We start from the raw sequence: 20131 nt of genomic DNA on the forward strand, positions 1-20131 counted from the left end.
GAGAGCATCCTGCTCATCATTTCGTAATAGTACAATACTATTCCATCATAATCACATAATCACCTATTTCATGTAATAGTCTCTCCTCTCTGGGTTATTAGGACAAATTCTGTTCTAATTCACCTTCCAGCTGTCTGACTTTTCCTTCCCAAACTCATTTGCTAAGTAACATTTTAACTATGATAATTCCCCAAGGTACTTTCCCAGGGCCTCTTCTCCCCCTTTATTTTCTCTCTTGGTGTTACTTATTGGATCCTTTAATTTTAATTATCTTCTCTATACAGATAACTCACAAATATATACATACACATATATGTTTTATATATATATGTATATATACATATATATATATGTATATATATATATACAGAGAGAGAGAGAGAGAGAGAGAGAGATGACCTCAAACTCTCTTTTCAACCCAATTGAAAAATCTCTGGATCCGGAATCAAAGAGCATTGGGAATAGCAGCATTCCCCAAATCATTAGAACAGCTTCCAACTTAGCCCTGCCCCTATAGCCATAATAGGAAAGGATGAGAGAGCAGTGAATTATGGTAGAAAAGGGGACTACCTTTCTCATCCCCACCAGGAACAGCTGCTAAACAATTACTACCAACAGACAGATGAAGACAAAAATCCTGGAAGTAGCAGCACCTTACAGACTATCACTGCTGCTCAGCCCTCATCACCATTATCTAAGATATATATATAAAGGAGAAGACAGGACCATCCCACTCATTGCTCATTGACTATCCTACCTTTGCATTGGCTATCCCACTTTCATACCAAAGCTTAAGCATTATTTTTTACATGAAGCCTTTCTTGATCTGCTCAATTGCAAGTTCCCTTCCTCCCAAACTACTTTGTACTTGTTTGTATATATCTATATTTTTAATTGATACTTATATTTGCTTATATTCTTTATGTGCTTCTTATCTTCTTCATTAAAATATAAATTCTTTGAAAGTTGGGATTGTTTTATTCTTTGTACTTATATTCCTTGTCCAAAGCATAATTCCTGGCACATAGTAGGCACTTAATATAATGCAGTTGATTAACTGATTTCCCCTCAGTTTTCCTTAAATGTTTATATAAATGTATGTATGTGCATATTGTCTTCTTCTTTAGAATAAACCTCTTGAAATACAGTTAGCAATAGTAGTTGTAAAAAGAATTTTGAAGAAACTTTCTCTGATAAGGACTCATTTATCAAAAATAAAGGGAACTGAGTCAAATAAAACATTGAGAGCCATGTCCCAATTGATAAATGATCAAAAAATATGCTCTATGCCCAAAGGGCTACAAATTCATGCATATACTTTTACCTACCAATACCACTACTAGGCATGAATACCAAAAAAGATTTAAAAATAAAATGAAAAGAACATATATGTACACAAAATATTTATAGCAACTCTCTTCTCAGGGCAAAAAAAAAAAAGAAAAGAAATTATGGGGGAATGCCCATCAATTGGGTAATGGCTGACTAAATTGTAGTGTATGATTATGATGGAAAATTATTGTTCTATGAGAAATGATGGGGAGGATACTCTCAGAAAAAAATCTGGAAAGTCTTCTATAAACTATATACAAAGTGATAGCAACGTTCTGGGAGGACCAGTTGTAAAATGACATTACTATTCTCAGCAGTACAATGACCCACGACTACTTTGAAAGATTTATGATGAAAAATCCTATTCATACCCAGAAAAAAAAAAAAAAAAAAAAGGGATTATACTCTCTCTCCCTCCCTCCCTCCTTCCTGGCTCCTCTCTTGCTCCTCCCCTCTCCCCCTCTCAAATCAATGAGTATGGTAGCGATGTGTTGACCTGTATGTAAGTTTGCTAGTGGGTTAAATCGGTGAAAGATATGTGTGAAGTACACTAGCATATTTGAGAAGTTATGAATATGGATTAAGGATTTATTTGGTATTTTATTTGTAAGTGAGCTAAGTTCAATGGCCATTAAGATGCCTAACACTGTTACAATGAGGGCAGAGAGTTTTGTAAGGGTAGGTATAGTTATAGGGATAATTGTAGTGGGGGGTAGATTTGTTGTTAGTAAGAATCCTGCAAAGATGCTTCCTGAGGCAAGTCGTATGATAGGGTTAATTGGGTTGGGGTTATTTTCATTTAGCGGGCTTATTGGGAGGAATCGGGGCTCTTTTAAAAGGGCGAAGTGGATTACTCGTATACTGTAAACTGCTGTGAGAGTAGTAGCTACTAGGGTAATAAGTAGTGCTCAGGTGTTTACATGTGATATAGCTTCTATGATTGAGTCTTTGGAGTAGAAGCCCGCTAAAAAAGGTGTGCTTATAAGGGCAAGGTTCCCTAGCATAATTGCTGAAGAGGTAACAGGGAGAAGTATAAATAGGCCTCCTATTTTGCAAATGTCTTGCTCGTCGTTAAGGCTGTGGATGATTGATCCAGAGCAGAGGAAAAGTATTGCTTTGAAAAAGGCATGAGTGCAGATGTGGAGAAATGCTAAGTGTAGTTGATTAAGGCCTAGTGTAACTATTATTAGGCCCAGTTGACTAGATGTAGAAAAGGCTAAAATTTTTTTTTAATATCGTTCTGTGTAATAGCACAGATGGCTGTAAATAAGGTTGTAATACCCCCCAGACAAAGTATGATGGTGAGGGCTGTTTGGTTGGATGCTATGACAAGACTGAAGCGGATCAAGAGGAAGATGCCTCCTACAACCATTGTGCTCGAGTGAAGTAGGCTGATACAGGGGTTGGGCCTTCTATGGATGAGGGGAGTCAAGGGTGAAGGCCAAATTGGGCGGATTTACCAGTTGCTGCAATAATAAGACCTAGTAATGCCAAGGTGTCAATATTTTAAAAACAAATGTAAAAAACTGATTTAAATGTAATGGGGGAAAATATTAAATACATTTAAAAACAAAACAAACAAAAAGAGGTCAGGGACCATCTTCTTTTCTCTTTGTATCTTCAGAGCCTAGTTCTGATACATTCCTATACCACAATTTATTCAGCTATTCCTCAATCAGTGGGTACCTACTTTGTATCCAGTGTTCATGTAAGTCTTTCCAGGCCTTTCTAAAATCAGCCTTTTCATTTTTTATAGAATAATTATTCACTAACTGACTGGTATCCATATATTTTGGCATATATTGGTTTTTTGTTTGTTTCTCTTTTTGATATCCCTAGCATATCATATTGCTGGATCAAGTATATGAACTTTCAAAAGAAAAGAAAAGAAAAGACTTCCCATTTTTTGTTTACTTTGCCAGTTTATAGGGTGTGAGGTAAAACTGCAGAGTTGTTTTAATTCGCCTTTCTCTTATTATTAATGACTTGCACTTCTATTGAGCTGGTCATTTTTTATTTGCAATTTTTTTAAACTGCTTATTCCTATTATTTGATCATTTATCCATTAGGGAAATATTCTTAATTGTATTTGTTATTGTATATTTGAGTATTTGTATTTGTAATTTTATATTTGTATAATTGTATATTTGTTTTGTATTTTTGAGTATATAATATATATATAACTGAATATTTGAGTCAAATCCCTATATATTTTGAACTTTTACCTATGACAAAGTTTTTCTTCCCTTTAGACAATTTCTCTTTTGTTGTATCTGCACTTCCTTTTATTTTCTTTTATTTTTAAATGATTTGACCTTTTATATCCAAATTGCATATCCATTCTAAGAGAATGGATTTAATCTAATTTTAGAAAAAATGCTTCTCAAAATATGCTTTATATTTTAAAAAACATGCATAATAAAATTTGTAAGACTTTTTATGAAAAAAAAAAAAAAGTTCAAGAACTGCTAGAACCTCTTGAAGACCATTTCATTTTTTTGGTTTTTCTATTCCTAGCACCTGGTAGCATGTCTTACATATGTCAGAGGCTTTTAAAAAGTGTTTGTGATTGCATTGAAATAAACCAGTGAAATTTACCTTAAAACACATCTACAATACAGAGTTTAGTTCATCATTACCTTTTGTTTGAAGGCATATTGGGTCCTCAATACATTAAAATGTTCTACTTCAAAATACTCTAGTTGAAGGATGATTCAAATGTTAAAAATACGAGAGCATAACTTAGCATTCTTTATATTGAAGATATAACATATGAGATATAATCTTGTTGTTATTGTTTCCAATGTTCTCTTGATTTTGCTCACTTCAACTTACTATCAGTTCATGTAAATCTTTCCAGGTTTTCCTGAAATCATCCTGCTCATCATTTCTTATACAATAATAATATTCCATTACATTCATAAACCATAACTTATTAGGCCATTGCCCAGCTGATGGGCATCCATTCAATTTCTAGTTCCTTGCCACTACAAAAAGGGTTGCTTAGAAACATCTTTGCAAATGTGCTTCCTTTTCCTTTTTCTGTGATCTATTTGGGATACTGACTCAATAAAGACACTACTGGATCAAAGGAATATGCACCGTTTGATAGTCCTTTGGGTATAATTCCAAATTGCTCCCTAGAATGGTTGAATCATTTCATAATTCCAGCAACAATGCATTAGTGTCCCAGTTTTCCCACATCCCTTCCAAATTTATTGTTATCTTTTCCTGTCATCTTAGCCAATTTGAAAGGTGTGAAATGGTATCTCAAAGTTATCTTAATTTGCATTTCTCTAATGAATACTGATTTAGAGCATTAATTTTATATGACTAGAAATGGCTTTAATTTATTCATCTGAAAATTCTCTGTTCATATACTTTGACCATTTATCAATTGAGAATGTCTTGTATTCTTATACAATTGAGTCAATTTTCTATATATTTTAGAAATGAGATCTTTATCAGTAACAATGAGTGTAAATATTTTCCCCAGCTTTCTGCTTCCCTTATTAATGACTTGGCTGCACTGGTTTTGTTTATGTAAACTCTTTTTAATTTGATGTAATGTAAATTTTAATTTAATGTAATCAAAATTATCCATTTTGCATTTCACAATGTTCTTAATTCTTTTTTGGCCATAAATTCTTCCCTTTTCCATGGATCTGAGAAGTAGACTATTCTTCAGTCTCCTAATTTACTTATAGTATTATCCTTTATGTCTAAATCATGAACCCATTTTGATCTTATCTTAATAGAAGATGTTAAGATGTTGGTCAATGCTTAGTTTTTGCTATGCCATTTTGCAGTTTGCAATTTTTGTCAAATAATGAGTTCTTATCCCAGAAGCTAGAGTCTTTGGGTTTATCAAACACTATATTACTAGAGTCATTGACTATTGTGTCTTGTGAAGTTAACCTATTCCACTGATCCACTACTCTGTTTCTTAGCCAGTACCAAATGGTTTTGTTGAACATGCTTTATAATATAGTTTTAAGTCTGGTACAGCTAGGCAACTTTCCTTTGCAATTTTTTCCACTATTTCTCTTGAAATTCTTTACCTTTTGTTCTTCCAGATGAATTTTGTTATTATTTTTCTAGTTCTATGAAATAATTTCTTGGCATTTTGATTGGTATGGCACTGAATAAGTAGATTTATTAGGTAGAATTGTCATTTTTATATTATCTCAGCCTATCTATGAGCATTTGGTGTTCTTCCAATTTTTTAGATCTAACTTTATTTGTGTGAAAAGTGTTTTGTAATTGTGTTGATATAGATTCTGGTTTTGCCTTGGCAGATAGATTCCCAAATATTTTATGTTATCTACAATTATTTTAAATGGGATTAATTTTTTTTATTTCTTGATGTTGGGCTTTGTTAGTATCATATAGAAATGCCAATGATTTATATGGGTTTATTATATATCCTGCAACTTTGCCAAAATTTCTAATTGTTTCTAGTAGTTTTTAGTTTATTCTCTAGGAGACTCTAAATATAACATCATATCATTTGCAAAGAGTGATAATTTTGTTTCCTCGAATACTCTAATTCCTTCAATTCCTTTTATTAAGTATCTAGGTCTGAATTTGAATAATGACTTCAGGCTCAGCACTCTCTCCACTGTGTGATCTAACTGTACCTAACATACATTCTGAATTGCATCTTACTGATTCTACTTTAATTAACAATGATGGAATAGAGGATCACCAAAATTAGCAAATATTCATATAGTGATGCTTTTTTTAGATTCCAAAATTAAATTATCAATAAGTAAGTTTAATTCAACAAATATTATCTTCTTTACCATTAACTGAACACAACTTTTTTTTTTCCTTTTTAGGAGTTGGAAATGGTAATGGAACAGATCTGAAAATAGTAATAATTGTGAATAAAAAAATTGTTCACACTTGTGTGTGTTCATCTTTAAAGAGCTGTCAGGTGGGTTATTGTTGTTTACAAATAATTTTACTTAAAAATTTAACCATTTTAACAGATACGAAAAAAAAAAAGAAATAACCAACCAAAACTGGGAATAAACACCATATTAATCCATGTACATTACTGACTCATTTCTGTGGAACAATAATCCATCAATGTGGGCATTTCCTTTACTAGTAAAGGTCATAATCTTCTTATAATATCTTCTCATATGTGTCATTCTTATCTTACTTATGTCTTCTCATCAATCCTCCATTTGATATCCACTCAGTGCACTAGAGGACTGCATTGAGTTGCTTAATATTTCATGGATACCAGTCAGTCAGTGAATAAATATGAGTATCAGCTATGTATCAGACTTGGGGATGCAAAGAAAGGCAAATGACAATCTCTGTTTTATGTGATGGCAAAGAAATGGAAAATGAGTAGATGCCCATCAGTTGAGGAATCACTGAATAAGTTATAGCATATGAAAGTAATGGAATATTATTATTCTATGAAAAATGAAAAGGCTGATTTTAGACAGGCCTGGAAAGACTTACATGAACTCATGCTAAGCAAAACAAGCAGAACCAAGAAAACATTGTACACAGCAACAGCAAGATTGTGGGGTGATCAACTATGACAGATTTGGTTCTTAGTGGTTCAGTAATATAAGGCAATCCTAACAAACTTTTGATGGAACACACCATCCACATTCAGAGAGAGAACTATGGAGACTGAATATAAATCAACACGTTCTGTTCACTTTTTTCCCTTTTTCTTCTGATTTTTTCTTTTCTTGTGGTTTTTCCATTTTCTTCTGATTTTTCTTTCCCAACATAATTTATAAGAAAATATGTTTTACAAGAAAATTGGATTTACACACATATATTGTATCTAGGTTATACTGTAACACATGTAATATGTATGGGATTGCCTGTCATCTAGGGGAGGGAGTAGAGGGAGGGAGGGGAAAATTTGGAAAAATGAATACAAGGGACAATGTTATTTAAAAAAATTATTCATGCATATGTAATGTCAAATTTTTTTTATAATTTTATAATTATAAGATTAATTTAAAAATAAATTAAATTTTTTAAAAAATTAAAAAAAAAAAGAAAATATGTTTTAAAAAATAAATGTACCAGTATAACCAAAAAATGTTGTTTTTACACGTAACTGGGGGAAATAATTTTTGTATCATCTTGGCTCCACCCTTTGTACCTTGATTACTAATGCTTCTAAGTTGCATTTTTCAATCACAGATATTGCATGATGTTGAAAATAATTTCATAAATATCAAGCTAAAAACCTGTCCAGACCTAAGTGGTGATGTGAAAATTAAGTTTTTCTCCAGTTCCGTAAGTACAACAAAAAGCAACCAATCTAATTCTTAGCTTTTAAGTTTTCTCTAGCAATTTCTCAATGGAGAACTAGCCAATCCTTAATTTTCAGTGGAAGTAGGAAATGAACATTCTCCAGATCCACAAGATATGAAAGTCCTAAGTTCCAATTTTTCCTAATAAATTCAATCCCGAGCTACCAAAATTTTCACTACAACTGTTGACCAATAACAGTTTGGTATTAGCTAAATTGACTGATACAGATTTTACCTTCAGTCAATTTCAGCTATTCCTCCACTGGAAAATCAGCACTCACATGGTAAAAGACAGGAAAACCAGTTAAGGATGATTTTATGGAGTAGATCACCCTTTTCTGGTCCCATGCAACTGAGTAACCTGGAATTATACTCTCAATCATTATATTTGAATAATGGAAAGAACACTGACCAAAACATAGGAAGCCTGGTTGTTAGTCCTGATTCCATAACTTATTAGTAATAATCATAGACATTTAATCTATGTGGGTCTCAATTGTCTAATAAAATTTTGCAAAGTATATATATATATATATATATGAAGATCTCTTACCTTCACAAGGTTAATATCAATGGATTAAAAGCATTTTGAAAATATTAAATTATTAAAATTATTAGTTGTCTAATAATAATAGTTTATTATAGAAAAAGATATTTTTGAGTAAGATGAAGTCTTTTATACATTCTGTTTAATAGTGTCTATTAACTAATTTAAACTAATATAAATGATTGATATTTAATTGAAGGGTCGGGGCTGAGATTTCAGTCTTTTTAGAATTGAAATAATTAGTTCTTGGAATCAATATTGCTAAGAAAAAAATGTCCCTTTTAACACAGATATATTTTATGTATTTTAGGCCCTTCCTAAACTATATGAGAAGTGTCCATTTTTCTTTTGCTTCAATACAGCATTTATAGAAAAAAACAGGTATGAAGTATGACCTAATTAAAAAATTAAATTCACCCTAATGAAAAACTAGAGTGTGTATGTGTGTGTGTATGTGCGTGTGTGTTAAAAGAGAAAACAAAGAAGAGAGTGGGTAAATGAGCAGTATTTTGATTGTCAGCTAACATTTAAACATGAGCATTGATAGTTTCAGAAAACAAAAACTGAAATATCAGTTACTTAAATTTGACATCAAGGAAGTTAAAAATTGGTTTTGAGATTAATATACCAAAGACATTTCCAATATGTGTGTGAATCCTAAGCTTAGAAGAGAGTATCTGGAGTTCTGTTTGTCTATTTGTCTCGGTCAAGAGGAGAAATTGGTTACTTAAAAACTGTTTAATTTGTTAGAGTTGTTGAAAAACCAATCTTTGCAGAAAAAGAAAACTTTTATTTTTAAAATGATTAATTTTAGGTCTGGAGAAATAGTAGTGATGTATCTAGTAGAAATTTCCAGAAAAAGTCACATATTTCTCTTGGAGTTTAATCTCTGCATGAGTTCTATCATACCCCCAAATTGGTCTAATGCTCTAGATATAGGAAGTGCATTTTTTTTAATTCAATGAAAGAAATGCTTCAGAAGAATTCAATAAAGTCCTTCACCAAATTTTTTCTTTCAAAAAAATATGTATCTTGTACTACTCATTAGCTTTCCTCTGAGAGAGGGAAATATGATGACAGAGAAAAAAAGGAATAAGCTTAATTACAAAAAGAAATTAGCAAAAAAAAGTTACAAAAAGATATAAACTTGGGATGATTTAAGTGTGATACTACTAAAGATGTTTTTTTTTTTTTAATTACACCTGGGAAAGAAGTTTCTACCTATAAACTACTTGGAGGATTAATAAGTGTTATAAATAAAATTTTGCTTACTGTTATGAATTATATTGGAAAGGGAAAAAAGTATAAAAAGGCTAGAAGGTGATGCTCAACAGAAAGTAAAATCATACTTTTTTTCAAGACTCAGAAAACAACAAATTTCATCATTTTTTCTTTCTCTTAGGCTCTATCTTTCCAGAAATGAATTGGATAATCCCCATAAACAAAAAACATGGCATATTTACCTTGAAGATTTTGCAGTGGAATTACGGTTTAGGAATGCATGATCTACACAAGTATATATTTGTTTAAATGTTACTCCCTTCTATTAAAGAATCATGTTCCTCTGAACCCCTTATTATATAGAAGCATTTTCTAAATCTACATTTCTTTGTTAGTGTATTCATTTATATACTACATACTTAAGATATTTCATAATACTTTAGAGGTAAAAGCCATCTGCTCATTTTCTCACATACTTTCTTACAGGGACTTTCAAGAAAAGTGAGACAATGCATTGCAGTAAAAAGTGGGTTGTGTGAGCCTCGATCATCTGCAAAATGAAGGTGTTAGCCTAGATTGTGTCTAAAGTCCCTTCCAGATCTAAATTTAGGATTCTATGGCTTATTTTATACAAATTTAGTATCTGAATCTTCAGTTGAATTTGGAACATGGTATCCTCACAAGAGAAAAATGATTATTACTTCATAGAAACTTATTGATAAGACTTTGCCTGGCATACAGTAAGTGCTTATTAATGCTTATTGAGTGGGCTGATTGACAAATCCTTCTTAGTAAAACTATTGTGATTTTAAAATATACACATATATGTCTATGTTGATGCCTTTAATCTGTGACTTTTTAAAATAACATTTTTTCTTGATCTTGTAATTCTAGCATGCTTCAATACTTTCTTTTGTAGAGACAATTTTTTTTAAATCATGAGATTCAAAAAAGATGAAAAACATATGAGAGTGCATTTAGTCCTTTTCAGCTGCCTTCTTTGCTTCCAGTCTTTTACTTCGCAAATCCATCCTACCAAAAAAAAAAAAAATCAGCCTCCTAAATACTCCTGAGGCAAGGTTAGATCATGCAATCCCTTGCTCAGAAACTTATTGTCTTCCCTATGCTTATAGGGAAAAAACCTACATTCTTCATTTTCACTCAATCCTCAAAAGTGAGAAACTGTTGTTTTTTTGTTTGTTTGTTTGTTTGTTTTCTTTTGTCTTTGGGTCTCTAATGTGTGTCAGTTTCTTGTTGTTATATTGCATAAATGTTGTCAAACATGCTGAAATGTTGATCCGCTGGTCTTCATACAGTTGCCCATTATTACAACAGCCTCTTTATTTAATGTGCTTAAATCTTTTTTTTTTTTTTCCTTTTGTCACGAACCCTCTTGGCAATCTAGTGACGGCTATGGACCTTTTCTCAGAACAGTTTTTCTAAATGAATAGAACAAATTCTACAACAATATGAAGGAAATTAATTCTACTGAGATGCAATTATCAAAATATTAAAAACATAAAGTTCATAGATCCCAGATTAAGAAGCCCTAAAAAGAGGCAATCTAGTATAGTAGAAAGAATTTTGAATGAGCAATTTCAATTAGAATTGCATCCAAATTTGGCCTTTGACACTAGCTGCATGACTGGGAAAATCATTTAACATGTTGGTACCAAAGGCAACTTATTAAGACTTATGTACTCAGTTATGTCTATAGCTCTCATAAAATTAGATTTTAAAATGCTAGGTACTTATTAACTATGCAATAATGACCCACAGAAGAAGTAGCTGATCTGCCACTGAAGTTCTACATTCTCAAAGCCTGCAAATAACCAGAGTTCTTGAAGACACTAAGGAGCCCAAATTCTTTGTCAGTCTTAATAAGGAGAGGTTTCTGTGATTGATTGTAATTTTTGCTATTCAAAGATCAGCTTAGTTAACTACAGAGAAACATCAGATTGGCCACAAAAGGCATTTTTTAAGCAACCAAACTTCTAAAGTAGCACAGATTTAGAAAGGGGACAATATTTGCATCAAATTTCACCAGTTAAAATGTAATATGCAAGTTACAAAAATAGCACAAATATATATGTGTATGTGTATATATAACACCAAGTACCAAGATTCATTGAAATTATCATTCAGCAAATACTTATTAAGCAGTTATTAATAATCAGTATATATTATAGATAAGAGCACTTTGTAAATATGTTATGTGTAATAATGACATGTTATATTATATATTACATAGTATATAACATGGGTGATATATAAAGTGATATATCTAAAATAAAATATATTAAGTATTACTGTATATAATTTCTATGTAAATAAATAATGAGAATATATTTAATATGCTAGATAGGTACAACATGCTAGAAAAACAATTATATAATATAGTATATCATAGAATATATTATATACTCTAGTATGTTCCACATATTCTATGTTTTTATAGATTATATATGATATAGTATAAATTATACACTGTAATAATTTTATGTACAATAACACTATTGTATATAATATAGTCTATATTTTTATAGACATATACATATCTTTAAGGTTTGCAAAATGCTTTACATATGTCAGTTCATTTGATCCTCACAATACTGAGAGTTATGTGCAGTTTTTAATCCCCATTTTACAAATGAGGAAACTGAAGAAAATAGAAGTTTACTGAATTGCCCAAAGTCATATAGTTAATATATTTGAATTCAGATCTTTCTGATACCCAATCCAATATTCTATCCATGAGACACTTAATGGTTCTTACCCTGTGCTAGGCATTGTGTTAAGAGCTGGGGATACAAAGGCAAAACCAAACAAAATATAACCACTGTCCTTGCCTTAAGGGAGCTCACCTAGTGAAGAAGAGAATATCAGGCGTTGCAGTTCAAATTGGGAAGGAGGCACGTGGATGGAGGCAACTGCTTCTTAAAATGGGTGGAGTGTAGATCTCCATGTGCAGCTCCCACTGCCCTCAATCTGAGGGCAGCATACAGTGGGGTGGTTCCAGATGTATAATAATAATATACACTCTCCAGTTGAAGATCCAAAGCCTTTCATGGCTCATAAATGGAATTTTTAGATAAAGAGCTGACATGGCTGTACTAGGAGACTGGCTTCATCACAATGTTTTGGGGTAATGGGGACCACTGAGATAAGAGAATTTTCTGACTTGCAAAATAAGGAGAGAATAGCAAGAGCCAAGAAACTTTTTTTTTTTAAAAAATCATACCAAGTTTTTATTTGTATTTATATTACATTTAGAAAATTATATCAAATGTTATATTTTTATTATTTTTATGAAATTTTCATGGATTTACATCTTATAACAAACTTTATACATTTTTTTAAAATTTTTTTATTTTATTTTATAATTATAACATTTTTTGACAGTACATATGCATGGGTAATTTTTTACAACATTATCCCTTGCACTTACTTCTATTCAGATTTTTTCCCTTCCTCCCCCAACCCCCTCCCCCAGATGGCAAGCAGTCTTATATATGTTAAATATATTACAGTATAATTTAGATACAATATATGTGTGTAGAACCGAATTTTTTGTTGCACATGAAGAATTGGATTCAGAAGGTAAAAATAACAGTTTACATTCATTTCCCGGTGTTCCTTTTCTGGATGTAGCTGGTTCTGTCCATCATTAATCAATTGGAATTGGATTAGCTCTTCTCTATGTTGAAGAAATCCACTTCCATCAGCATACATCCTCGCACATTATCATTGTTGAAGTGTATAATGATCTTCTGGTTCTGCTTGTTTCACTCAGGATCAGTTGATGTAAGTCTCTCCAAGCCTCTCTGTATTTCTCCTGTTGGTCATTTCTTATAGAACAATAATATTCCATAACATTCATATACCATAGTTTACCCAACCATTCTCCAATTGATGGACATCCATTCATCTTCCAGCTTCTAGCCACTATGAAAAGGGCTGCCACAAACATTTGAGCCAAGAAACTTTTAGCTGTTTTGAACAAGAAAGCAGGGGATAATGGTGGTGGCAATACCTGGTCTTTGTTTTGTATGCATATATGTATTCTGGGGAAGGAGCTATACCAATCACTGGCTTATAATTCACCTCTACTCTGAGAACCTTTCATTCAAATCAGAAGCTTTCCTATCTAGAGCATGTATAAAGTAGAGAGTAAGAACTGGACACTGCTCCCCTTGTTTGCATCAAGTACAGGAAGTTTTTCAGTATCACTGGATCCAGGATGACACACTTGGGGGAAAAATTGGAAACAAAGTCCTTGCAAAAAGCAGGTGCCCCTTCAAAGTGTCTAGGTCATCTTTTCTCCATTGTTAGGAAATAGCCAAGGTGAAAATTCAGGTAGAAGGAAGTCAAATAGGTCAACAGGAACAGCACAAATGGAAGCAAAGCATTTCAATCCTCCTTTAGTGTTAGATGTTACCTGTGGAATTCAAGGAAAGATGCAGACCAGGGTCTGGGATTCTCCACCCACTAGCCCATGTTCTCCCTTCCAGATAGAGTCACTTTCTTTCCCATTAGCCTAGTGAGGCAAACAAAACTGCAAACTATGAATCACCATCCAAAAACGTGCTCAAAATCATCATTGTGAAAAATGAAAATGAAATTAACTCTTGAGATTTTACTTCACACCTAGCAAACAAGCAAAGATGACAAAAAGTGGGAATAATGTTGGAGAGACTATGGGAAAATAAGTATACTAATACATAGTTGGTGGAGCTTCTCTGGTTTTCAGTTTCTTCATCTGAGAGGGCTGAACTATAAAAGCCCAAAGATCCCTTCAAGAACCGAAGCTATATTTATGATATAAAACTTGCTTCTTTAAGAATTGAAAGTGCAATTTAGATTTATTTTCCCTCATGCCAGGATATTACACAATTTTCACTAATAATAGATCATTAATCTATTTTGCTTTTGACTCTTCACATATTTTATTCTTTTCAGTCATTTTCTTCCAATTCAATTGATCCAAGTCTTCATACAAACAGTTTTTAATCTTTTTTCATAACCATATAGGCTAGGGTACTTGCTAAAAATAAAACAGAAAAACTGGTAAGTTGTCATAAAATAATACTTGCTAACAGGCAATGCTAAAGAATTTGTCCATTGTAACACTAGACAGGAAGTTAATTTGTACTCCTTAAATGTAAATAGAACATTTTGAGAGAGATTAAGAAAAGAAAATGACATGGTTGCTTTCCTTACAGAGTTCTGAATCTAGTAAAAGGAATGCTCGCTCCATAGTTAATAATATCCTTTTATTTTAAACCTCTTCCCTTTTAAAAAATTCTGTCTTCTGGAACTCACTGAGACCTGATTCTGTTCTGATAACCTTACTTCCCTTACAACTCTTTCCAGTACTGGCTTCCTGATGACACCAGGGTGGGTAAGTTAAAATATTTTTTGTTCCCCACTGACAACTCCTACCACCATCATGGAACAATCTCTCTTCCTTTGAAGTTCACGCTATCCAGATTTACCACTTAATGCAGAGCCTGTAGGGTGTTATCTATGCCCAGAGCATTCTCTTTCCTTCCTCAGTGAGTTCAGTGCCTAACTCAATCTTTCCCTATACCCAACTCCAGCCCTCATTTTAGAGGACTTAACATACATATCGATACCATATATTAATACTCTTAACTTCCCAATTTCTCAGTCTATTCAGTTTGCATGATCTGTTCCTCCACTTATCCTCAGTTACACCCAAAAGATAGTCATTGCCTTGATTATACCATCACTCAGAAATGTTCCCTTCTATCTTCATAAACTCTGAATTTTATCTGAGCAAAATATATCATCATTCTATCTTAATATCTTAAAATCATAACTTTATTCCCTATTACTTTTGAAACCAAATACAAAATCCTCTGATCTGCAAAACCTTCAAAAACTATCCCACTCCTATATTTCCAGTGTTCTCACACCTTATTCCTCATCCCTACTCTTCTATTCAGTGACACTAGTCTCCTTACTATTTCACAAACAAGACACTTCTCTCATTGTCCAGGCATTTTCTCTGGTTGTCCCCCATTTGTGGAACTTTCTCCTCATCTCCTAGTTTCCCTAATAATTAAGTTCCAATAAATATCCCATCTTTTAAAGGAAGCCTTTCTAAAACTCTCTGGATTTTAGTATCCTCTCTCCATCCTGCATACAGCTTATTTGTACATATTTATGTGCTTATTGTCTCCATTAGATTGTGAGTTCCTTATCAACAGGGATTCCTTTGTGTCTCTTTGTAGCCCCCATGCCGGGCACATAGGAGGTACTTGATAAATGTTTACTAATTGATCTTATTTAGTGAAGCATTTGACAAAGTATCTCAGGCTCTAATTGTGAAAAAGACAAAATATAAGCTAGACAATCAGTTGGAGTTAGTAGTTGAATTGGTCAATTCAGAGTTATAGTTGTAAAATTTGGGAATTAAAAATGTTCTTGGAATCAAATTCAGCATTTTCCCTCCATCATGGATGGTGCAACTTGGAAGTAGGTCTCCAGTACTGTGCCCCAAGAGGTCTGTGCTTGACTCTATGTAGCTTAACACCAGTTACTTAAAGGCAGAGAGAGATGACATAAAGCTAGAACGGATAATCGAATAACAATTGGATTTCAAAAAGATTTTGATAGACTAGTTGTCGGACTAGGACATCAAATATGTTGAAATTTAATTACAATGAATTCGTAATCTTGCCCTTAGGTTAAACCCCCCCCCCCCACCAGATTGTTAAAGAGAACCGATAGTTTTAATGGTCTATGAACTTAACCAACAGTGTGAAATGGCAGCCAAAAAGGTTCATATAATCTTAAATTGCACTAAAAGGTGATGCTTCCAAGAATATGGACTAGTCCTGGTGCTCAAAGTTTCAAAAAAAGGATGCTACCAAAAGTATTCTCTATTCCTATTGGCTTGCTGTGCTGAGAGGTGAGAATATGTCAGAATATGTATAGAATTAAGCTGAAGAATCAGGAAAACCTGGATGTAAATCCAGTCTTAGTCTTATCACATCTAGAATATTATGTTCAATTTCAGATTCCATAATTCAGGAAAGATGTTGGTAATAAAGCTGATTGTCCAAAGGAGAATCACCATGATGAAGAGCCTAAGTTTATGCCATATGAAGTGGGAAAAACCACGAATGTTTTAATTGGTGGCAAGTTAATTGGTAGCTGTCCAAAATTTCATGACTCCATGAATGATAACATAGCAAAGTCTTCTATTCATTCTCTTTTCTCCTTGTCTGTCCAAGCTCATGTTTGTTGTTTCCATGATATTATCTAGCCCTCTCTTCCTTTGTGCTCCCCTTTTCCTTTTGCCTTCAATTTTTCCCAACATCAGGGTCTTTTCTAATGAGTCCTGTCTTCTCACCATATGGCCAAAGTTTCAGCTGCAGTATCTGATCTTCCAATGAATATCCTGAATTAATTTCTTAAAATATTAGCTGATTCAATCTCCTTGCTGTAAAAGGAATTCTCAAAAGTCTTCTAGAGCATCACAATTTGAAAATGTCAGTTCTGTGATGCTCAGCTTTCCTTACAATCCAATTCTCACACACTTTTAATCACCACTGGAAAACCAAGCTTTGACTATACAGAACTTTGCCTGCAAAGTGATGTTTCTGCTTTTTAATATGCTGACCAGATTTTCCATAGCTTTCTTTTAATTAATTTAATATGAAATTATTAAATTTAATTTAAATAATAAATTTAAATTAAATAATAAATTATTTAATTTAATTATTAAATTATTAAATTTAGTTAATTTAATTGTTAAATTAAAATGTCTTTTAATTTAATAGCTGCAGTTACTGTGTGCAGTGATCTTAGAGCCCAAGTACAAAAAATCTGACACTCTATTTACTAAATTATTTCAGTATCTAAAGGTCTGTCACATGGAAGTTCTACTTGATTGCTTCCTATCTTGTAAAGGAATAAAGAAAGATCAGAATTCAAAATCTTACCAAAATGAATGTTGAAAACTCTTTACACGCAATTGAAAAAAAATTTGTGTGTATGGGTATATAGCTGTTCCATTTAACCCCAAAGGAGAGATAAAAAGAGTTTGTGAGGCATATTTGAGCTTGATGTAACAAACATTTTCTAGCTAACAAAAGTAGTTAATCAGAAGTATTATATAATGTGCTCTTAAGGGAGAGACCTTACACACACCAGCATTTAGGGGTCAGACATAGTAAAGAAAAATCAGATAGGAAACGATTTATAAAAGCACAAAGTCAGAAAAAGCAAAGGAAGAGAGTCATAAAGTGGTATAGCAGGAGAAGGATCAAAGAATTTTGACATCAAATGCTACAGATTTGGAATGTTGTATTCACTTTCAGACGAGGTCATTCATCATTAGTTTTCTTAAATTGTTTTTACTGTGCTACAAGATACCTTGTTGAAAAGGTCATCTCTAAATATGTTAAATGTAAAAACAAAATATCAGGGACATTTTTAAGAACTTAAAACAAAACATCAAAGATGATGAGTTGTTAAAAAAAAGTTACATCAGAATGCTATTGAACTCATCTACTGATCACTGGTGACAGAATAGTGTCAGGAGTTGAAAGATTTTAAGATGTGAAATGACTAAGCTGTGTTATGGAGGTAAGGATTATTGGAAAACTTTTGAGAAAACTTTTCTTTTTGAGATGTCCAGTAGTGAAGGAAAGAAAATGGAACATAGGTTGATTTTTTTTTTAAAGGATACAGGGGACCTGAACAAATTTGTTGACAAAGGGAGAAAATCCAATAGAGGATGTATAGAATGATTTACTACATAGAAGAAGAATGATGATTAAAATAAGACAGATTTATATGCACATATACAACTTTGCATATTCTAGGTCTTAAAGCTACTTTCAAATTTTATATATATATATATATATATATATATATATGTATATAGCTATATGCATACAGGTGTGTATAAGTATACATGCCTTGTTCACATTGCCAGAAATCATGACATTTCACCCAGCAAGAGGGAAAAAAATTCTATTGTTCAGTTTCAACTGCAATAAATATGTATTTTTAAAAAATTTTATATGGTAGAAAAATTTCAGAGAAAATCTAGCTTAAAAGAAACTTCCAGGAATTAAGTAAGCACTTTAGAATATTACCAGATTCCCCATCTAATCACATTTCTGACCACACATAAAGGTGGAAGAATTTTTTGATGGCAGAGATGTGAGGGGAGGAAAGGAAGGCAGGGAAGAAAAGGAAGGAAATTTAGAAAAACAAAAATATTCACATATTAGGGAAATAATTTAATGATAGAAATATCAGAGTCTTTAAAGATGATATTTGAAGTTGTACTCCAACTTGAAAACAGATGTTGAAAGGTACCAATTGTGCTATAAAGTTGAACACGAATTCATCAGATTCTATAAAAGTTCTGTTCTGACTTGGTAAGCTTACAGCTTCAACACCCATGGTATTTCAAAAGGTTCCACTTGAATCCTGTAGCATGTGGAAAGGACGCATGCTTGGCAGAAAGGCTTGGTGAAGGGCAGGGTTAACATCAGGAGATTAGACCAGGCCCGTAGGGGCAGGAAGGTTTTTGGGCACAAGATTCCTTTGAGAGGGAAGAAGGTAAGCATTTTGTGCGTTTAATTTCTTTTTTTTTCCATACCTTGGTAAATCAAATAATGACAAATAATTTTAAGAAAAATGCCAACATTTTCATCCTGAGCAGGTGTTCCCTTTTTTTGTGTGTGTCCTGGATCCTTTTGGTATTCTGGGGAAGCCACTGATGGACCCTTTCTCAGAATCAGAAAGTAGATCCAAACTAAAGATTAAATCTCAGTAATAAAGCAAATGCTAAATTTCAGTTAGAGGTTAATGAAAATAAAGCTGTAATATTTTTCTCACTGAAGTTCATGAACCCCTAAAATCTATCCGTGAGAATAATGGATTCCAGATTAGAACCTCTGACTCAGATGAAAGCTAAGGACAGTCAGCCTGCAGCCTCTCAGGTAGTTGGAGGCCTACCTCAGAGAATCATCACCAAATCTTAACAGCTTGTCTAATTTCAGCAAAATCACTACTTCTCTTATACCCTTATTTCTACTTATTGATAAAATTGTAGGGGTAGAAATATCTTCATAAATATTATTAAAATGAAAGAAATCAGCATTTTTAAGGCAGAATTTTAAAACTGCTGACAGCCAGAGATAGTTATTCATTTCTAAAGAGAACTGGCAATTATTTAAAAAGGAAGGAACGAAAGAGGGAAGGGAAGGGAAGGGAGAAAGGGAAGGGAGAAAGGAAAGGAGAAAGGAGAAAGGAAAGGGAAAGGAAAGGAAAGAGGAAAGGAAAGGGAAAAGGGGGAAGGAGGAAAGGAAAGGAAAGGAAAGGAAAGGAAAGGAAAGGAAAGGAAAGGAAAGGAAAGGAAAGGGAGAGAGAGGAAAGGAAAGGGAGAGAGAGGAAAGGAAAGGAAAGGGAGAGAGAGAGGAAAGAAAAGGAAAGGGAGAAAGAGGAAAGGAAAGGAAAGGAAAGGAAAGGGAAGGAAAGGAAAGGAAAGGAAAGGAAAGGAAAGGAAAGGAAAGGAAAGGAAAGGAAAGGAAAGGAAAGGAAAGGAGAGAAAAGGAAAGGGAGAGAGAGGAAAGGAAAGGAAAGGGAGAGAGAGAGGAAAGAAAAGGAAAGGGAGAGAGAGGAAAGGAAAGGAAAGGAAAGGGAAGGAGAGAGGGAAGGAGGGAAGGAGAGGGGGAGGGAGAGG

General features: G+C 33.0%; 1 protein-coding gene across 1 annotated transcript in view; it reads left to right on the forward strand.

Annotated features, from left to right (window-relative positions):
• The window catches only part of LOC141563561 (phosphatidylinositol 3,4,5-trisphosphate 3-phosphatase TPTE2-like), a 73102-nt gene extending 63320 nt beyond the window's left edge, over positions 1-9782 (forward strand). Inside the window, exons 17-20 of the mRNA XM_074304838.1 lie at positions 6174-6271; positions 7519-7614; positions 8489-8559; positions 9581-9782. Of these exons, the coding sequence (XP_074160939.1) occupies positions 6174-6271; positions 7519-7614; positions 8489-8559; positions 9581-9683 (368 nt within the window). The 3' untranslated portion in view covers positions 9684-9782. The remainder of the gene's footprint in view (positions 1-6173; positions 6272-7518; positions 7615-8488; positions 8560-9580) is intronic.
• Positions 9783-20131: the final 10349 nt, after the last annotated feature.

Source organism: Sminthopsis crassicaudata, chromosome 3 (assembly GCF_048593235.1).
Source record: "Sminthopsis crassicaudata isolate SCR6 chromosome 3, ASM4859323v1, whole genome shotgun sequence".
NCBI classification, from domain to species: domain Eukaryota; kingdom Metazoa; phylum Chordata; class Mammalia; order Dasyuromorphia; family Dasyuridae; genus Sminthopsis; species Sminthopsis crassicaudata.